At 44.6% G+C, this 22,882-nt stretch overlaps 1 protein-coding gene across 1 annotated transcript in view; it reads right to left on the bottom strand.

The window, feature by feature from the left end:
- Positions 1-17,534: 17,534 nt before the first annotated feature.
- The window catches only part of LOC306920289 (C-type lectin domain family 18 member A-like), a 29,081-nt gene continuing 23,733 nt past the window's right edge, over positions 17,535-22,882 (bottom strand). The window contains exon 11 of the mRNA XM_079496996.1: positions 17,535-17,695. Coding sequence (XP_079353122.1) covers positions 17,658-17,695 — 38 coding nt within the window. The 3' untranslated portion in view covers positions 17,535-17,657. The remainder of the gene's footprint in view (positions 17,696-22,882) is intronic.

The raw sequence follows: 22,882 nt of genomic DNA, 5'->3' as shown, positions 1-22,882 counted from the left end.
CATGTCTCCTCTCTGTGCCCGTCCCCTATCATTAGCACATACCGGTATGATGACATACATGCATCTCAAAAGAGCCTGCAAGAGCTAATTATTCAGTTTCATTAAACGCACATACTATTGTTAAAATGCAGCTTTATTTCCACAACCAAATGTTACCCTTTCTCTCATTGTTATGATCAATCCCGGTAGATGGCATGATGATGATTGTGTGGATCGTGACATTTTTGTCTAGGACCAGGCGTGCATGTGACATTTCTACAGTATATCTACACGTGTGTGCGTGTGCGTGTGTGTGTGTGTGCGCGCGTGCGTGCGTGCGTGCGTGCGTGCGTGCGTGCGTGCGTGCGTGCGTGCGTGCGTGCGTGCGTGTGTTCACACACGTGCACATATTAGTACAATGTTGTGATGTGTAGGTGGAGTGTACTGTATCAATGTCTTTTGTTTAAAAAAAAAATCAACCTCACACATGCACCCACCAAACACACACACACACACACACACACACACACATACACCACACGCGCGCGCGTGTGCACGATTGTGGTTGTCCGTTGTTTTGTTTGTGATTAATTCCACCTCTGCATTACCACGGGTTCCCATGTGACTGTAAAGGTCAATTTGTCATTTGTACCGTTTTTCTTTTGCAGAGCGTGCAGGTATGGGTCCAGAATGGGAGGGAGGGGGATGCATGTCTAACTCTATATGCTCTGTGACTGGCTGCATGGGTCCAATGGTAAAACAAAACTATATGGAAACCTTAACCCATTTTGGCCTGACGTCAACATTTTAAAAATGTCTTCAAAATCCTGACATTTTCCTGAAAAACCTTATGTTTCTGTATCAGTGGTGCTCAATATTTCATGTCAAGGACCCCAAAAATTATAATATGCCTCCGCCCCCCCCCCCCCCCCCCATCTGAAAATATGTTGTTCCAGGGACCTCCCCAGAAGCAAAGATTTGAGTTAAAATGTTCACTCTGTAATAATATATATTCAAAGATTTGAGGCACATTTTCACGATTTTTCAAAAATAGCAGATCTACAAGTTCATAGCGCGGCACTCGCGCTATGAGCTTGTAGATCTGCTATTTTTCAATAGCTAAAGTATAACATAATGCTTTAAAACACCAAAAAGGGTTCCCGCCCAAAATGAGAACTTACAGTATTTTCTTTATTATGAACATACAGATATTTCCTTAGTTTTTTTTAAATAATTTCAAATGATCTCTTAAACTTTCACAGAGCCTTGGCTTTAATGACAGCAGTCCATTCTTCACCATCAAACTCAGTCTTCACAATCAAACTTTATTTCCAGGCAGATTCTATTAAAACAAGTATACCGGTATATCTCCAGGCTATATAAGTTCTGGTTCAGCACAATAATCAATCACTCAACTCACTGCAGGATTCCTTTCGTCCTGTAAACGATTATCTGTCTTTAGAAAAGGATCTATATGGGGGCACGGTGGCACAGTTGGTAGTGCTGTCGCCTCACAGCTAGAAGGTCCTTGGTTCGATTCCCGCTCGGGACGCTGTGGGTGCTGGCGGCGTGTTTCCTCCTCCGCGTCATCAGTGCCCATACCCGGAGCAACTTGGACACTCAGGCATGAAGGAAGCATGAGTTCAAGTCCGTTGCTCTCCCCATGCCCCCATATATGGGGACTAGGTTGGCGGAGGGTGTGTAGAGCCCAGGATCACATTAGATAATTGACACAGGTGTGAAAAAAGGGTTACAAAATCATGGGATAAAAATAAAAGGATCTATGTATATGGATGCAAATGTGCCACGATCTCACAAGACGTGTGAATAGCTCAGGCATATATGGGCACAGGGGAGACACAGTCATTTGACCCCAAATAATAGGCTTTCATATGGTATGGTCATATTTTGTTTCCAGAAAAATATTTTGGAAGAGACTCAAATCAACAAAGGGGAGCTCTCTAGGAGCTTCCTTCCAGTGCTCCACCTCAAAGTTAATTGAGTTCAACATTTCGAAGAAGTTCATTTTGACCCCTTATAGTCACCGAGTGTAAATCTATGCTCTGTTCAATACAGTACTATGCCGTCTAATACAGTTCTAACTCGATGCTCCATTCAGTAACTTTATATACTCCATTCCTGCTTATTTTGCCACACAGGGTTCTTCTTTCGTCCTCAAGTAATAGCAGTCTCTCACTAGAGCAGGGGTTCTCAACCCGTGGGTCGCGACCCCTCGGGGGGTCGCCAAATTATTTTGGGGGGTCCCCAAATTATTAAAAAAAAAAAAAAAAGAATTTTTTTTAAATGTTATTTTCACGATTTTTCAAAAATAGCAGATCTACAAGCTCGTAGCGCGCCACTCGGTGGCGCGCTATGAGCTTGTAGATCTGCTATTTTTCAATAGCTAAATTATAACAATGCTTAAAACATCAAAAGGGGTTCCCGCCCAAAATGGTTTAAGGTTATTGTAGCAGTCAATTTATATTGGGGGTCGGGAGGGGGCGGGGCGGGGGTCCCGAGACATTGCCAAAGCATTTCCGGGGGTCCCCGGCCAAAAACGTTGAGAACCCCTGCACTAGAGAGCTGGCTGAAAGAGAATGAGGTGAGTCTTGCCAGATTAGATATGGGTTGATGGAGACTTTTTTTCAATGTTGTTCTCTCTGAGCCGATCTTTAGTGCTTTTTGTTCTGAACTCATTGCACAGTGCAGGCGCAGCTGGACAGAATGTTCTGCCTTGAGCACATACGCTCCAGAGCCGGAAAGGTTATGTGTCTCTGGTGGTAGATAGGGAAGCGACTGAGAACGGGGTCTGGCCGTGATAAGCAGAAGGTGGTCTCTACTCCTGAACCTATACGTTGAACACAACTATACATCAATGGAGGAAATCAAGCCGATATGAACAGGCATTTTGTATTTACCCAAACTGGAGAAGGGTGGAGTATACACATTTCCGAACTGGAGAGATGGGTTGAATAGGTTGAATGTACTATCAGTAGGGCTTCGTACACACCTACACAACAAATGTTCGGTCTGTGTGTGATGTCTGATTGCTGTTTGATTGCTGCTCCAATTCATTTTCAATGGGAGTCACATGGTTTGACCAAACTTTTTTGTTTGATGAGGGGGGAGCAATCAGCAATCAAAAACAAATGTTTGATCAAACCATGTGACTCCCATTGGAAAAGCATTGTGGTGGCCCAAAAAAACAAAAAAACGACCAAACATTGCTTGATTGGTGTTTGGTACGTGTGAATGAGGCCCCAGGCCTCATCCACGCGCCGGATGGCCCGCCCAGTACCGGCAGAGTAGTTCTGGAGCAACGGATTGTGTGTCCCTGGTTTTTCCCTAATGGGACTGACTGATCGAGGGTAGCTACTGGGACGTAAGTCGGGACTTGATCAACCCCGGCTGGGTCACCCGAGTGAGGGGTATGATGCTGGAAGACCCGAAACCCCGATGACCTTGCGATACATCACTGAGGATACGTCCCAGTTGCATCCATACGATGTTTTTTAGTTCTTAGTTCTTTCAGAGCGAACGTTTTTAACTCAAATATTTACTTCTGGGGGGAGGTCCCTGGAACAACATATTTTCAGATGGGGGTCCACAGCCACGTACATATAATATTGGGGGTCCTTGACAGGAAAATGTTTGAGAACGACATGGGCTTTTCAGATAACTGTCAGGATTTAGAAGGCATTTGTAGAATCAGGTCTAAATGGGATAAAAGGAGTTGAGTTGTAAAAGGAGTTGGGTTGTAAAAGGAGTTGGGTTGTAAACGCAGCGATGACCAGGAGGCAGTGATCTTGCATGTAAAACTATAGTCCTACACTTGCATTATAGACCCATCCACTAATGCACATTATCTCACTGCTGCGCCTTATTGGCTATTATTGCTTAATTAACAAATGCAATCCACTTAGTGCTCTCTCTCTCTTATCTCTCTCTCTCTCTCTCTCTCTCTCTCTCTCTCTCTCTCTCTCTCTCTTATCTCTCTCTCTCTCTCTCTCTCTCTCTCTCTCTCTCTCTCTCTCTCTCTCTTAGCTCTCTCTCTCTCTCTCTCTCTCTCTCTCTCTCTCTTAGCTCTCTCTCTCTCTCTCTCTCTCTCTCTCTCTCTCTCTTATCTCTCTCTCTCTCTCTCTCTCTCTCTCAGCTCTCTATCTCTCTCTCTCTATCTCTCTCTCTCTCTCTCTCTCTCTCAGTCTTCTCTGACAGTATGTCATTGGAGCTGATTGGACGGTATATCCTCCTCACACACAGGAAATTATTCCTCTGCTTCTTTGCACCATTTCTCTTCTTCTGGTTACTCTTCCTTTCAGCAAAAATAATGACGAAGCCCCCCCTCCTGTCATGCTGCACCCCTCTTTGAAGTTAATGAGACAAAACTATCAGCCGTTTCACTTTTAATTGGAAAACGGACAGAATGATTACATTTTTAATTGAAGCTGTCATTTTCAATTAAGATATGACATCCTTGAGAAGCCCCTCTCCTCGCGCCTCCTCTCTGTGTTTAGTCATTTATCAGCATCCTTCTCCATATTTTTCACTCCTTTGCCTCCATTCCTCTTTTTATGCGTCCCCTCGGTGATATATAGGGGGCGCTCTCATCAGTGGATGAGGGTGACGGTGCCTGCACTGTCAACAGCTCCTGAACAGATTGCTAATTGTATTCCTTGTCTATTAGGCCTGACTCACACCTTTACAACAGATTGATGCATGAGACTTGTTTACTGATGCAAGCTCGCAATTCATTTCCGATGGGAGTCACATGGTTTGACACAACATTTTTGTTGTATGAGGGGGAGGGGGGCAGTCGAAACACAGCCGAAAGCCGTACAACAAAAATGTTGTGTCAAACCATGTTACTTGCATTGGAAATGCATTGGGGCGGCCATGACACTTACTCTTTGTTACATCTAGCATCCAACAATGTTGTATGCTAGATGCGAAGGTGTGAGTGAGGCCTTAGGCCTCACTCACACCTGTGTCTTCTGTGTGTTATGGCCGCCTCAATGCATTTCCAATGGGAGTCACATGGTTGGAAGACACAACCTTGTTGCATGCAAGGACTATCTAAAGAGGACGAGAAGCAAAGGCCGTACGGTGGACGCCATGTTGCTCCCTGGAAGGAAAGAAACATGCACAGTTGAGACCGCCAGACCAAGAAGTTGTACATGCACACATTTGGGCATGTACAACTTCCTGGTCTCAACTGCGAATGTTTCTTTCCTTCCATGGAGCAACATGGAGTCGCCCGTACGGCCTTCGCTTCTCGTCCTCTTTAGATAGTCCTTGGTTGCATGGCTGTCTTCGATCTGCCCCCCCCCCATGCAATAAGGTTGTGTCTTCAAACCATGTGACTCTCATTGGAAATGCATTGAGGCAGCCATGACACACAGAAGACACAGGACACAAGTGTGTCTCGTGTGTCTAAGGCCTGACTCACACGTGCACAACAGATTGTTGTATAGCTGATGCATGAGACTTATTGACTGATGCAAGCTCGCAATTCATTTCCAATGGGAGTCACATGGTTTGAAACAACATTTGTGTTGTATGAGGGGGAGGGGGGCAGTCGAAACACAGCCGAAAGCCGTACAACACAAATGTTGTGTCAAACCATGTGACTTCCATTGGAAATGCATTGGGGCAAGATGTAAACAAACCCTTTGTTTACATCTAGCATCCAACAATGTTGTATGCTAGATGCGAAGGTGTGAGTCAGGCCTTAGGTGTGAGTGAGGCCTTACAGTCTTTAGTCTCTCCTGTCCTGATTCCCCAGTCCTATAAATTCTGTGATTGCACTCCTATACTCAACATTATCTCTCCTGTTTTCGTCTTTCGCCAGTGGCATCTGCTCAATTTTTTCACCCTCTCATTTGCTAGAGCCCAACATTTGATGACCACTTTATTTTAAATTCCACCATGTGGATGAATCCCCTTCCCCCCCTTTTTCTCCCTCATATCTAAAACAACATATTCCGCTCTATACTCTGTCCTTTCCTCTCCGCCTGCTGCATGTCCTTGTAGATAAATGCCTCTAATCAGAGGTTTGAAGAGCAGCATAAATATCTCTCATGTTTCTGAGATGAGCTGAATGCCGACACCGTCTTCATATCGTCAGTCGGTTTAACCCATTGAGACCTGGAACGCATCCATGTCACGTTAGCGTTTAACCACATTAACCATTAACCCATTTCGGGGCGGGAACCCCTTTTGGTGTTTTAAACATTATGTTATAATTTAGCTATTGAAAAATAGCAGATCTACAAGCTCATAGCGCGCCACCGAGTGGCGCGCTATGAACTTGTAGGTCTGCTATTTTTGAAAAATCGTTAAAATGTGCCTCAAATCTTTCCGAAAATTGTCATGATTTAGAAAACTTTTTTTTTTTTAAATTTCGACGTCAGGCCTGAATGGGTTAAACAAAACAGACCCTCTGTGATTTCCCACCAGGTTTCTGTTGGCAGCGATACGTTGATACGCGACAAATCAATTATCCCTTCATCATGTCTCTCGTATGAGACTCTTTCACTAGAACAAGACACTATAATAAATGACCGCATGGAGCTGGGAGGAGGATTCGTTTTGGTGGTCAAATGCATGTTAGGGAAATACGCATAATCTGTGGAATTGCTGAAGATTCCTCCCTTTTGTCAAGTGTCATTTAATCAAGTATACCCTTGGTTGTTCTTTGAAAAAAAACTATGGTGGTGGATGCTGTGATAATGAATTTGAAATGCATACAAACACTCTCCTCTACTCTCTCTCTCTCTTTTGTGTGTGTGTGTGTGTGTGTGTGTGTGTGTGTGTGTGTGTGTGTGTGTGTGTGTGTGTGTGTGTGTGTGTGTGTGTGTGACTGTGTGACTGTGTGTGTGTGTGTGTGTGTGTGTGTGTGTGTGTGTGTGCGTGTGTGCGTGTGTGCGTGCGTGCGTGCGTGCGTGTTAATTTAGGCCTGATGTCGAAATAAATAAAAAGTATTCTGAAAGAATATTATATTCAAAGATTTGCGCCACATTTTCACGATTTTTCAAAAATAGCAGACCTACAAGCTCGTAGCGCGCCACCCGGTGGCGCGCTATGAGCTTGTAGATCTGCTATTTTTCAATAGCTAAAGTATAACATAATGCTTAGTTAAAACACCAAAACGGGTTCCCGTCCAGAATGGGTTAACTTTTGCTATGTATTTTTTTTTTTGACTTTATTTAAATGTATGCAGTGCTTTTATTGTACAGCGACTCTTGTTTAAAAAAAAGGCAATTTATAAAGTTGACTTCCTACCTTCTCCTGTATCAGTCTAGAGAGAGGGGGGGCGTCCTCTCTTTGGTCCATTGCCTACACCAGTGGGGAGGCTCTGGAGTGCAGCCAGGGCCATTCTGTTCCAGCACAATGCTGCCACTTTCTCATTAACTCTTATCAAAGTTCATCTTGCATCCAAATGCTTTGCGCTGCTCAGCACTGAGTGTGCTGAAAAGAGCAAATGAGAAAGAAAGACAAAGCAGGTGATAGTGGAGGAGAGGGGAGAATCCGAGAGAGAGAGGAGAGACAGGGGAACATAGTGCCGATAAAGGATCTTAAGATAATCCTGAGTGGAGCTCAGCTGAATGTCTCTCTCTCTGAATAGACAGAATGTTGCTTATAGGATAACATCCGACTCTGTTCTTATTGGACAGTGCGGTGTCTGATGACTCCCTCTCCTCCTCATAAACCTTTAGTTTGTTTTATGCAAATGCTTTGGGGAGCAGCAAAACATAACTGGAAAATGAGTTACCGCCTTGAATACAAATTATAATTCAACCTTACTGTTGAGGGTCTTTGAAAGGTATATATACTGTACCACCAAACACCATTCTAAAGGAAAATGCCAATGAAAATCTTTTTCAAGGAGGCAGGTGATATGTTCAAATGATACCCTAGATGACAGTGTGTGGAAATTGAGACTACTGTGCTGCTAGTCCTTCCGTGATTGGTGCAAACTACGGTAAGTACCACTGGCTACACCTCCCAGGCGAATGAATTCAACCCCTAGTGCGCCTGTACGGTATAAGTATGTCTGAGCCCTCTGTGAAAATGTAAGGGCTCTAATTGGCTACTGATTGCAGCCTTGGGTAACTGCTGCTTGAACAGATGAGATAAGGGCCATATTTCCATTAAGAAGAGGGGGGGGGGGGAAGCCCATTTCTGTAGTCTAAATAGATTAATATATGTTTTACACTTGGTGTTTTATACTCTAGCTATACTGGTGCATTATGCTCTGCAGCAATGAATTATCACGGTATGTCCTTATCCCAGGATGTTTTGCGCATATATTTATCGCTTTTAATTGACTGAAGAGGGGCAGTATTATGCGTGTCTTACTCTTAAGTACCAGGTCTTATGACTTAACTTAAGACCTGGAGGCGTGGTCAATGCTGTTTGGCCACTCAGAATAGCCAAATGGCATTGATCACGCCTCCAGGTCTTAAGTTAAGTAATAAGACCCGGTACTTAAGACACGCATAATACTGCCCTAAGAGCAATGGTTCTCAACCTTTTTTGGGCCGTCGCCCTCCTATCCAATATCCAGGTCCACAAGGTCCACAGCACCTTTAGCTGCTTATGCTATTTTTGCCATGCCTGTTGGTTGCACTCTAACACACATTGGGTCAACCTTACAGTGCCTTGCATAATTTCATTGGTGTCTGAATGGGTGGATGTGAAATTCATTGCAAAGTGCTTTGGAGAAATAAGGCACTGTATGAATGCAGGGCCATTTGGCAGATGCCCGAGGAGAGCAAAAAAGATCATTTAAGTCAGGAAACACCCCAGGAAGGGACTGTTTGTGAATACGGATTGGCATGCGGTTGAGGTGTACGTGTCATAGCCTGTGGGGACCAAGATTCAGAAAGCTTCCTACCCCCAGCAGCTCAGAGCCACAATCAAGGGTATAGTATAGGGGGGGGGGGGGGGGGAAGTAAGTGGTGCACTCCGTGTGGGGGTCCCCGGGGGGGGGGGGGGGGGGGGGGGGGGGGGATTCCAACAGGAACGCACCCAGGGTGCTGGCCCGATTCCAGCGAGCCGCCCCGCGTCCGAAACGGTTGAGAAATGACAGAGTTACCGTGTGGGGGTCCCTCTACTGTACTGTACTGTACTGTACTGTACTGTACTGTACTGTACTGTACTGTACTGTACTGTACTGTACTGTACTGTACTGGCACACCCGAAATCACCATATATACAGTTAATATGTGCGTGTGTTTGTGTGTGTGTTAGGTTGCGCACAGGTGGTGACAACCATGCTTTTTTCGTGCTCAGACGCACCCAGCCAGCCAGCCAGCCAGCCACCCACCCACCCACACACAGTCACTTAAGGAAGTGGTTGCACCACTTAAAAAGATGAAAATATGATAGCTGGAAATTGGGAACCTGCCTTGAGTAAAGGCAATTAAGAATATTTTAGTCAGAAGCTAAACTCAGTAATCAGCATCATTGTGGGAGGTGATTATCAACAGCACTGCTTAAAATAAATGTACCCCTATTTTCCAACCGTGGTGGTGTTAGTGTTGTCTGAAAGGTTCCTGCTTTGGCCATATACTGTATTTATCCCATTTGACCTGGGAACGATTCTAAAAATGTCTTCTAAATCCTGACAGTTTTCTGAAAAAGCTATGTTTCTATGTCAGTCGTTCTTCGATTTTTCAAAAATAGCAGACCTACAAGCTCGTAGCGCGCCACTCGGTGGCGCGCTATGAGCTTGTAGATCTGCTATTTTTCAATAGCTAAAGCATAACATAATGCTTACACCAAAAGGGGTTCCCGCCCAAAATGGGTTATGGAAAATTCAGGGGATGAGTGTCAGCAAAATGTTGGAGAATGTTTAAAAAAAAAAAAAGAGGGTCTATATCCCCCAACTTTTGTTCATATTTCGATTTGGTTCCCAAACCCAATGTTTAGACCAGTTTAGACCTGTTCAAATCATGAGTCTGCAGGACACATTGTGCTAGATAAAACTCAGCAACTACAATGCTGAGAGAATCTGCTCTGTCAGAAAAAAAAAGCTTTGTAGATATGTTTTTAAGTGAAAGGGAAAAGGGCTGATGGGGCATACTGTGTGTGTGTGTTTGTGTGTGTTTGTGTGTGTTTGTGTGCGTGCGTGCGTGCGTCCGTGCGTGCGTGCGTGCGTGCGTGCGTGCGTGTGTGCGTGCGTGCCGTGCATGCGTAGTGTAGTCGAGTCCTTAATGTGTTTGGGAGTGTGTGTGTAATGTATGTGTGTGCAGTCCTTAATGTGCGTGCAGAGAAAGCCTGAGGTCTTTGGGGTGCCACTGTTACGCAGCTCCCTCTTTAACCCATTTTGGACTGAGGTCGATTAAAAAAAAAGGCTTCTAAATCCTAACATTTTTCTGAAAAACCCATGTTTCTATGTCAGTGGTGCTCAACCTTTTTCATGTCAAGGACCCCCAGAATTATCTCTATTGGGCCACGGACCCCCATCTGAAAATATGTAGTTCCAGGGACCCCCCAGAAGCAAATATTTTAGTTAAAAATGTTCGCTCTGAAATATATATTCAATGATTTACGCCACATTTTAAAGATTTTTCAAAAATAGCAGACCTACAAGCTCGTAGCTATGAGCTTGTAGGTCTGCTATTTTTCAATAGCTAAATTATAACAATGTTTAAAACACCAAAAGAGGTTCCCGCCCAAAATGTGTTAATTGGCTACTGGCCCTTCAGACTCAGCTGAATGGAGAGTCATTTAGGGACCTTTCACTCTCACAGAGGATTGTCATCCGGCTTCCGCTCGCTGCTGCTGCAGAAGAAATTGCATTCCTGTTTCCATACAATAGCTGGTCTGAGTTGGACAGGGGCAGGAGTATCACTGCCATTACCATGACAATGGAAGCTAATTCCACATGGCACGAGCTCCATTCTGAACCGCACCAGCTTATCAGAGGGCACCATGAGAGCAGCAGGAAAGCAATGCTATAGCACCAGGTCTGAGGGTATTTCTAAGCATCATTATTGCCAAATCCATATACAGTGCACACGTGCGCACACAGTTGCATGGCTCTAACTCACAGAGTTCGTTAGAACTGTGCACTTTAACATGTCAGCATATAAAACTGTATTATTATTTTTTTTAAATATTTTTTATCCCACTTTTATTTTGTAACCCATTTTTTTCACCCCTGTGTCAATTATCTAATGTGATCCTGGGCTCTACACACCCTCCGCCAACCTGGGGAGAGCAACGGACTTGAACTCATGCTTCCTTCATGCCCGAGTTGCTCTTGGATGTAGCGCGTGGAAGGAACACGTTATTCCAACCAGTTCCTTTCCCCTCCATCAGGCGCCCCGGCTGGCCAGGGGGAGGCAGTTTAGAGACCAGGATTACTGCATGTTTTTTGTGAGGGTACCTACCCTAGGGGACACGGGGAGAACATGCAAACTCCACACAGAAAGGCCCTTTCGCCAACCCTGCCTCGGGTATGGGCACTGATGACGCGGAGGAGGAAACACGCCGCCAGCACCCACAGCGTCCCGAGCGGGAATCGAACCGAGGACCTCGGTGAGCTGTGAGGCGACAGCACTACCAACTGTGCCACCGTGCCCCTATAAAACTGTATTCTATATGTCCTCTTTTGATCTATATTCGATGACCCCTGTGCTACTGTACTGTAGGTGACACATGCTGAATGCATGCATCCTAAACCTTCTTTTTCAATATCCAATAATATAAAAGACACCTTTATAATTCCAAAACAAAAAAAGACATCAACGTATACCTTTTTCACTGGTGGATACAGGATCCATGCCTCTTTCATCCCCAATAATAATAAAGAATTGGTCCAAACTGCAACCGTAAAGCCTAGTCACAAGAATTGTCTACGTCGTCTACTCCAGCCATTGGAATCACTCTGGATATAATGATTAAAGACGTACGGATCCAACAACCTGATGGTGCTGATAGATTTTGATGTGTTTCTTCATACACCTATACATAGGATACACTTCATTTTGGTGGTAGATGGCTGAAGGCTGCTGTACTTTATACCTCATACTTTAAATGCTTAGTATGAGGTATAAAGTACAGCAGCATTGTGTTCATACAACAGAATGTTTGGGTATTGGGTAAGACTGACGTTATGTATCTCTCAGGACCTTTCACTGCTTCGTCTCAACCATTACTCTATGGCTCTGGTCTCAGACACCGCAGTGTATTTTTTGACATTCCGTTTCTCTCCAAAGTTGAATGTTGCCACTACTGTTGGATAATAAACTAACATAAACTACACAGGTTCATCCTGATGTTCTGGAGCATCTTTGTAAAGTTAGTGTTAGTAAAAAGCAGGTAAAAGAGTTTGAGCAGTCTAACATCAGTCATACATCAGTTCATATCTGCTGTTTACACCGCAGATATGTCGTCTCCGCCTACAGGAAATACGTTGGCTGCGACCATGAGACCCGTTTCTGAATTTGTCTATAAGTAAAAGCCGTGGAGGGCCCATCACATATATACAATTGAGAAGTTGTACAAGTTGTGTGCGCACAACATCGTGCGCAGTTCAAGTCATAGACCGTGACGCGTGCAGAGTATGCGCGAAGTGCCGTTTACGCCTATGCTTTGTGGCCGTGATACTGACGTCACTGACTTTACCTCTGCCTGCGACCCAGCTTTGTGGGTCTGCGACTACTGCCCAATCACAGCGGGGCTTTACTACAACTGCTGTTCCATAATAACCTTTCCGCGATGGACCGATTACAGAGCGCCCACACAACCTGCCCAGCAGGGGAAAAACCCGATCAATGGACAAAGATAAATCGCTGTCTGCCTTCGTTCAAAAGGTACGGTTTGTGTGTGTATGTGTCTCACTCCGATCGCATTGCCACGCAGACGCATGGCGTTGGATGTGAGCGCGCCACGTGGGCGAGCAGGCTTCCAACATAATTGGTTGAAGTGGATTCTAAAATCTAAAATGGACATGATCGCTATCCATGGTGCTGAATTATTAGGTTGTGTTGTCAGGGGGGTGCATACTTAGTTTAGACTAGTCATTGGTTAGACATGGGTTAAGGTTAGGTTTAGGTGTGCTGCCCCATGGGAGGTTAGGTTTAGGTTTCTGGTTTAAGGACTTCAGTGTTTTGTACCAAACTATTGTATGAGTACCGAACAAAGAATGTTTGCTTTCGCCATCTTGGTTGAAGAAGAGTCTGGGCAATTAAGTTTGAGATAGGTTGTAGTTGTAGGACTAATGACTGGTCTAACCAATGACTATAGTCTAAACCAAAAACTGTCTAAACTAAGTACTGCACCCGAGTCAGGTGGTACAACATAAGTTGTGGGCATGCGTTTGTTTGTTGTAATGGAATTGTAATGTGTCATTTAGCAACATAATGCAGCATAATGCTCTGCCCCTGGGCCCAGCTTTAGCTTCCATAAAGAAAGATGGAGTAGGGCATGCCTCTACTGAGCACACCTCTCCAGTTGTTGTGTTGAATTGCATCATTCCACTGCAGTACTGGAGGCAGTGTTGTTTTCGTCGACTAAAACTAAGACGAAAAATGTTCGTCGACTACCCTTTTTCACTGACGAACACTGAATGGAAACTAAATGAAAACTAAGCTATGATGACTAAAACTAAGACTAAATATATTGACAATTTCGTCAACAAATAAGAACTAGACTAAAATGTTAGGAAGGGACTAGTGGACAAGAGATCCAGTATAAGGGCGCGTTCGGAAATAGCGCACTGAGCGCACCGTGCAATGCAAACTAATAGGCGAGTGCGCCCCGGTGCGGTATTTCCGAACACGCCCTTAGTCATTTTACACTTACTGTAGTTGCATGCTGAAAATAGCAGATCTACAAGCTCACAACGCGTCGCGCTGCAACGCGTTGTGGGCTTGTAGATCGGCTATTTTCAGCGAGTGAAAAAAACGTCATTACGACGGCATCAAGGCCCGCCAAAATACATTTTAGTCAACTAAATCACCTGTAATGCAGTACAAACATGCAGTAATCCTGGTCTATAAACTGCCTCCCCCTGGCCAGCCGGGGCGCCTGATGGAGGGGAAAGGAACTGGTTGGAATAACGTGTTCCTTCCACGCGCTACGTCCAACCAGGGAAACTCCCCCCAGTCAGGTGTAAAGGAGCAACTTGGACACTCAGGCATGAAGGAAGCATGAGTTCAAGTCCGTTGCTCTCCCCAGGTTGGCGGAGGGTGTGTAGAGCCCAGGATCACATTAGATAATTGACACAGGGGTGAAAAATGGGTTACAAAATATATATAAAAAAAGATTTAGATTTAGATTTAGATGTAGATTTAGTCGACTAAAATCTTGATATTTAGTCAACTAAAACTAGACTAAACACTAAAACATTCCAGGTGACTAAAATATGACTAAAACTAAATTAAGTTTCAAAGACTATATGACTAAACTAAAATAGAAATTCGCTGGCAAAAACAACACTTGACTGGAGGTCTACAGGGTAATCTTTATTTCAGTCCGTCTGTCTCTTCTCGTTTCCCCCAAGATCTGCCAGACGCCTCAACTCACTGTTCCTTCTGTCCACAGACATCTCTTCATGCGCTTTAACCAACTCTGGACGGGAACCCCTTTTGGTGTTTTAACTAAGCATTATGTTGTACTTTAGCTATTTAAAAATAGCAGATCTACAAGCTCATAGCGCGCCACCGAGTGGCGCGCTATGAGCTTGTAGGTCTGCTATTTTTGAAAAATCAAATGTTTTTATTTCGACGTCTAAGGCCTGGCCTAAATGGGTTAAACATTGACCCATAGCCTCGGAGACCACAGGCGTTTTGTTTTCAAAAGAGGAAAATAAAAACATCTGGGTCGAAGACATGCATGAGAACTGGCATATGTGGTATTTCTGCTAACCAATAAGAGTGCAGAGGGGGGGGCGTCACTCCAAATGCATGTGGTGAGTCTGGTGGCGACGCCGGTATTCTCCGCTGTGTGCAGTCGGGAGCAGATGGGAAGAGGCTTCGTACACACATATCAGACGAACATGCTCTGTGCTGTCCGTTTTCCAATGGAAGTCACGTGGTTTGACCAAACAGTTGTGTGTGATGGGGGAGGGGGGGCAATCAAACGTGTGGTCAAAGTGTTTGGTCAAACCACGTGACTTCCATTGGAAAAACATTGAGGCGGCCATGAAACACAGGCAGAGCACAACACAGTTGTTCTTTATGTGTGTACGAAGCCAGAGAAGGGCACAAGGCAGTGTTGTTTTCGTCGACTAATACCAAGACGAAAAATGTTCGTCGACTACCTTTTTTCACTGACGAAAACTAAATGAAGACTAAATGAAAACTAAGCTATGATGACTAAAACTAAGACTAAATATATTGACAATTACGTAACAAATAAAAACTAGACTAAAATGTCAGGAAGGGACTAGTGGACAAGAGATCCAGTATAAGTCATTTTACACTTGGTTGCATGCTGAAAATAGCTGATCTACAAGCTTGTAGATCGGCTACTTTCAGCAAGTGTTAAATCCGGTCATTACGACGCCATCATGGCCCGACAAAATACATTTTAGTCGACTAAATCAACTGTAGATTTAGTCGACTAAAATCTTATGATATTTAGTCGACTAAAACTAGACTAACACTAAAACATTCCAGGTGACTTAAAATGTGACTAAAACTAAATGAAGTTTAATTCCAAAGACTATGACTGTTTAGTCAAAAACAACACATACTTATGTATGTGTTGTGTATTTTGGTGAATCCAATAGGAAGTGGCCTGGCGGGTCTCATGCAGGCGGGAGATGCTTCTGCCCCTCTATGCCCAGAAAAGGGAGATGCTTCTGCCCCTCTATGCCCAGAAAAGGGAGATGCTTCTGCCCCTCTATGCCCAGAAAAGGGAGATGCTTCTGCCCCTCTATGCCCAGAAAAGGGAGATGCTTCTGCCCCTCTATGCCCAGAAAAGGGAGATGCTTCTGCCCCTCTATGCCCAGAAAAGGGAGATGCTTCTGCCCCTCTATGCCCAGAAAAGGGAGATGCTTATGCCCCTCTATGCCCAGAAAAGGGAGATGCTTCTGCCCCTATATGCCCAGAAAAGGGAGATGTGTCTGCCCCTCTATGCCCAGAAAAGGGAGATGCTTCTGCCCCTCTATGCCCAGAAAAGGGAGATGCTTCTGCCCCTCTATGCCCAGAAAAGGGAGATGCTTCTGCCCCTCTATGCCCAGAAAAGGGAGATGGTTCTGTTCCTCTATGCCCAGAAAAGGGAGATGCTTCTGCCCCTCTATGCCCAAAAAAGGGAGATGCTTCTGCCCCTCTATGCCCAGAAAAGGGAGATGCTTCTGCCCCTCTATGCCCAAAAAAGGGAGATGCTTCTGCCCCTCTATGCCCAGAAAAGGGAGATGCTTCTGCCCCTCTATGCCCAGAAAAGGGAGATGCTTCTGCCCCTCTATGCCCAGAAAAGGGAGATGCTTCTGCCCCTCTATGCCCAGAAAAGGGAGATGGTTCTGCCCCTCTATGCCCAGAAAAGCATAGCTCTCGTTCAGGCTAATGGGTATGACCTGACCCATATTCCACAATAACAGTCACTCCCGCCTCTACACATGCACCAGTGTGAAACAGCCTTTTGCAATATCAGCAGTGAGCACCATGCAGTGTCATTTTTGAGTGGTGCAACCACTCCAAGGAACAGCAATGTCCGTCCGTCCCTTAGGTCCATCCTCACCTATGAGATTCCCATAATTATAGTAGGTAAACTATGTAAATCACACACCACAAGAATACAAGAAAGAAATTATAACTGGAGAAGGTAAAGATTAATTGTTTTAATAATGTCTGATAAATAGTGTGTCACTGCTATTAATACAGATTGTGGTAGTATAGTTATTGCTCTAGACAGTCAAATGTGATCATGTAGCCTACAGGCAAGAATGAAATCAGAGAAAAACTAAACAAAATCATACTTTATATAAATGTTAGGCACTAAAAAAAAAGTAAAATGTTTAGGTATTTTCTTGAAAAGGGGCCAAAAAAGCAAAATGGAGGTGCAATTTAATAGCGTTTGTTGTATCAAATAGTTGCTTTTTGACCATTTACATGTTAAGTCATACTGTGTAATTCTTTCCAATCACGTGTTGAATACTGCTTTCCGTAACATACGCAGCGCTAGGACCCTGCAGCTTTTTTATTGGAGTGGTACTTCCATGATTTTGTTTCAAATTGTATCACAGTTCTAACGACATACAGTAGTAGGTGGACCAGAGCTGTCGCCCCAAAATTCAACAAAAATGAATGTGTCACACTAAGGCCTCACTCACACTGTTGCAACATGCATACAACATTTGTCTTGTGTCTTGTCCGTGTTTAATGGCCGCCTCAATGCATTTCCAATGGAAGTCACATGGTTTGACAAAACATTTTTGTTTGATGGCTGTGTTGTGCCCCCCTCCCCCGCATCAAAAAAAATGTTTGGTCAAAAAATGTGACTTCCATTGGAAATGCATTGGGGCGGCCATTAGACACGGACAAGACACAAGACACATGTTGTATGCATGTTGCAACAGTGTGAGTGAGGCCTAAGACCTATTTACACTTAAATACATTGATTTGACATATACAGTAATACAGCGAAAACGTCATTATATCACATAATGTTTGACCCCAATTACAAAACCCATCTGATGCCGTAGTCCTTAGCTTCAAGGTCCATCACCGACCCCGTTCCCACCGGGCTATATGCTCTGGAGCTGTACGCACACGCACACACGCACACGCACACGCACACACACACACGCACACGCACACGCACACACACACACACACACACACACATTAATAGCACCCATTTAGGCCTGACGTCGAAATAAATAAAAAGTCTTCTGAAAGAATATACATTCAAAGATTTGTGCCACATTTTCACGATTTTTCAAAAATAGCAGACCTACAAGCTTGTAGATCTGCTATTTTTCAATAGCTAAATAATGCTTAGTTAAAACACCAAAACGGGTTCCCGTCCAGAATGGGATAACCACAGTTGGTCTAGATATGAAGAGTGAGTAAACATGTGATTCAAATCCATAAATCCCTTGTCATCATCATAAGCTCTATTTGGATATGACTTTTGAGACAAATATTTTATAACTATAGACATTATGACAGAGCTTTTGTTGGATAAGCAGAAGTTGAACATGATGCCTCATGTTTGAGCTGCCAATTATCTGCCTTAATTTACCAATGTGAATATATATACTGTACATACATGCGCGCGCACGCACACACGCACCACACGCACCACACGCACGCACGCACACGCACCACACACACACACACGCACGCACACACGCACCACACACACACGTGCACGCACGCACGCACGCACGCACGCACGCACGTACACACACACACGCACTGCATAGGTGTGTACTGTACCTCCTTCAGGCTGGATGATTTCCACTTATCAATTTATTGCCAATTAAGCCGAACCCAGTGATGCAGGCTTGAAATGCCTCCTGCGAGGCCCATTAATCTGTCCTTTCATCTCATCTCTTTGTTGCTCAATGAAACTTTGCTTTTATTTGAAGTGCTTTGTGTTAAAAAAGAATGATTCATGTGGACCGTACGGTGTACGTCCAGCTTTATATAGCCGGGTTGTCTTTGTCCAATAACCTCCATACGGGTCATCCTGCCTGGACACAAATAATGGAATGCCTTGGCCCTCTTGACTACGCTTTTAACCAATTTTGACCTGAGATCAGATTCTAAAAATGTCTTCTACGTCCTGACAGTTTTCTGTAAAAGCTATGTTTCTATGTCAGTCGTTCTTCGATTTCTCAAAAATAGCAGACCTACAAGCTCGTAGCGCGCCACTCGGTGGCGCGCTACGAGCTTGTAGATCTGCTATTTTTCAAAAGCTAAAGCATAACATAATGCTAACACCAAAAGTGGTTCCCGCCCAAAATGGATTAATGATCCCTGGGCTACAAAAGAGCTCGGCACCTCTCTCTCCCCGGAAAAAAAATGGAAATGAAAAGTCGCCATTTTACTGAACGCTGACTTGTTAGAACAGAGAGAAAATAAGCTCTTCAAAATACCAGCTGTGTGGTAGTAGAGTATAGTAGATGTCATCTTAGTATAACACTGAACCCGTTCAAACTGCTCTGGACAATCAATACAATATTACAGACCTGCCACCCACCTACGAAGACACTCCCAACGCACGATCAAACAAAAGCTGGCTGCCACAAACCCAATCACACCCAACAATCTAATTGGTATGTGTGATTGATTTGTGTGTTTTAAACACGGAAAACCACTACAGAGCTGCCGTAGTATCGACCCCTAAAAGGCTCCTCGCCATAAGCACAAAGTGCCATTGATTCAGACTGAGTGCCTCATTTAAATAAGTGGGCATGCGTCTCTCCTTTTATAAATGCACATACATAAACGCTGTATTAACCCATTTTTGGCGGGAACCCCTTTTGGTGTTTTAAGCATTATGTTATGCTTTAGAAAGCTATTGAAAAATAGCAGATCTACAAGCTCATAGCGCGCCACCGAGTGGCGCGCTACGAGCTTGTAGATCTGCTATTTTTTTAAAATCGTGAAAATGTGCCCCAAACCTTTGAATATATATTATTACAGAGTGAACATTTTAACTCAAATCTTTGCTCCATGGGGAGGTTCCTGGAACAACATATTTTCAGATGGGGGGAGGCATATTAAATATATTTTTTGGGGTCCTTGACATGAAATATTGAGCACCACAGATACAGAAACATAAGGTTTTTCAGAAAACTGTCAAGATTTTGAAGACATTTTTTAAATGTCAGTCCAAAATGGGTTAAGATCTCCTAAGGGATGTGTCGCTTTGTGTACTCCCAGTCCAGCAACATTTAACACGTCGTCGATTTTCGATGTTAGAAACTGAAAAGCACTCATTGTTTGAGACCGGAGACAAGCTTCACTACAGACCGCAATAAAAAAAAAGCAGCAAAAAAAAAAAAAAAAAGGTTATAATGGCAGATCTAAAACAACCCAGAGGTGAGGACCGAGGGGTGCAGTGAGTAAATACAGTATGTCTGAACAGAGAACGGGAGAACAGAAAGACATGGACTGTAAAGGCCAACAATTAAATTCAGTCAATGCCAATTCCCCATGATTACTGTGGTCCTTGCACACTGCCAACCCTCCCCCCAATATTGGTCTAGAGAGGTTGTTGATAACCACATGCCTCCCTCCAAAACACATTCCTGCGTCTCAATTCACAGGGTGGGTACTAGGCCACGTTCTACAGGCAGAACCTGTGAAATGGGACAGGACTATAGAGCGTTGCAGTCCCGCCCCCTGTCATGACGACACCAGGCCCAAGAAATGATACCCAATGCATTTTTCCCATAGACATTTCTTAAAGTATTTATTTAAAGACGGTTACGCCACGGACAAAGCCAACTCGAGTCGTGACAAATCATAACAATAAACACAATATTTTGGACCAAACAAATAATTACAAAGAAGAAAAACAACAAAAAAAGTGTTGTAACCTGCCGTTTTTCTTCTTCTTTCTAATTCTTTGTTTGGTCCAAAACATTGTGTTTATTGTCATGATTTGTCACGACAAGAGTGGGCTTTGTACGTGGCGTAAACGTCTTTAAATAAATACTTTCTGAAAAGTCTATGAGGAAAATGAACGGGGAATTATTTTCACAGGCAGAACCTGTGAAATGGGACAGGACTATAGGCCATGTTCTACAGGCAGAACCTTTGAAATGGGACAGGACTATAGGTCACGTTCTACAGGCAGAACCTGTGAAATGGGACAGGACTATAGGTCACGTTCTACAGGCAGAACCTGTGAAACGGGGACAGGACTAGGCCACGTTCTACAGGCAGAACCTGTGAAATGGGACAGGACTAGGCCACGTTCTACAAGCAGAACCTGTGAAATGGGACAGGACTATAGGTCACGTTCTACAGGCAGAACCTGTGAAATGGGACAGGACTATAGGCCATGTTCTACAGGCAGAACCTGTGAAATGGGACAGGACTATAGGTCACGTTCTACAGGCAGAACCTGTGAAATGGGACAGGACTATAGGTCACGTTCTACAGGCAGAACCTGTGAAACGTGGACAGGACTAGGCCACGTTCTACAGGCAGAACCTGTGAAATGGGACAGGACTAGGCCACGTTCTACAAGCAGAACCTGTGAAATGGGACAGGACTATAGGTCACGTTCTACAGGCAGAACCTGTGAAATGGGACAGGACTATAGGCCATGTTCTACAGGCAGAACCTGTGAAATGGGACAGGACTATAGGTCACGTTCTACAGGCAGAACCTGTGAAATGGGACAGGACTATAGGTCACGTTCTACAGGCAGAACCTGTGAAATGGGACAGGACTATAGACCACGTTCTACAGGCAGAACCTGTGAAATGGGACAGGACTATAGGTCATGTTCTACAGGCAGAACCTGTGAAATGGGACAGGACTATAGGCCATGTTCTACAGGCAGAACCTGTGAAATGGGACAGGACTATAGGCCATGTTCTACAGGCAGAACCTGTGAAATGGGACAGGACTATAGGTCACGTTCTACAGGCAGAACCTGTGAAATGGGACAGGACTATAGGTCACGTTCTACAGGCAGAACCTGTGAAATGGGACAGGACTATAGGTCACGTTCTACAGGCAGAACCTGTGAAATGGGACAGGACTATAGGTCACGTTCTACAGGCAGAACCTGTGAAATGGGACAGGACTATAGGTCACGTTCTACAGGCAGAACCTGTGAAATGGGACAGGACTAGGCCACGTTCTACAGGCAGAACCTGTGAAATGGGACAGGACTAGGCTACGTTCTACAGGGCAGAACCTGTGAAATGGGACAGGACTATAGGTCACGTTCTACAGGCAGAACCTGTGAAATGGGACAGGACTATAGGTCACGTTCTACAGGCAGAACCTGTGAAATGGGACAGGACTAGGCCACGTTCTACAGGCAGAACCTGTGAAATGGGACAGGACTAGGCTACGTTCTACAGGGCAGAACCTGTGAAATGGGACAGGACTATAGGTCACGTTCTACAGGCAGAACCTGTGAAATGGGACAGGACTATAGGTCACGTTCTACAGGCAGAACCTGTGAAATGGGACAGGACTATAGGCCACGTTCTACAGGCAGAACCTGTGAAATGGGACAGGACTATAGGTCACGTTCTACAAGCAGAACCTGTGAAATGGGACAGGACTAGTTCACGTTCTACAGGCAGAACCTGTGAAATGGGACAGGACTATAGGTCACGTTCTACAGGCAGAACCTGTGAAATGGGACAGGACTAGGCCACGTTCTACAGGGCAGAACCTGTGAAATGGGACAGGACTATAGGTCACGTTCTACAGGCAGAACCTGTGAAATGGGACAGGACTATAGGTCACGTTCTACAGGCAGAACCTGTGAAATGGGACAGGACTATAGGTCACGTTCTACAGGCAGAACCTGTGAAATGGGACAGGACTATAGGTCACGTTCTACAGGCAGAACCTGTGAAATGGGACAGGACTATAGGTCACGTTCTACAGGCAGAACCTGTGAAATGGGACAGGACTAGGCCACGTTCTACAGGCAGAACCTGTGAAATGGGACAGGACTATAGGTCACGTTCTACAGGCAGAACCTGTGAAATGGGACAGGACTATAGGTCACGTTCTACAGGCAGAACCTGTGAAATGGGACAGGACTATAGGTCATGTTCTACAGGCAGAACCTGTGAAATGGGACAGGACTATAGGCCATGTTCTACAGGCAGAACCTGTGAAATGGGACAGGACTATAGGCCATGTTCTACAGGCAGAACCTGTGAAATGGGACAGGACTATAGGTCACGTTCTACAGGCAGAACCTGTGAAATGGGACAGGACTATAGGTCACGTTC

Source organism: Electrona antarctica, assembly GCF_951216825.1.
Source record: "Electrona antarctica genome assembly, chromosome: 3".
NCBI classification, from domain to species: Eukaryota; Metazoa; Chordata; class Actinopteri; order Myctophiformes; family Myctophidae; genus Electrona; species Electrona antarctica.
This window is presented reverse-complemented; position numbering and strand designations above follow the sequence as displayed.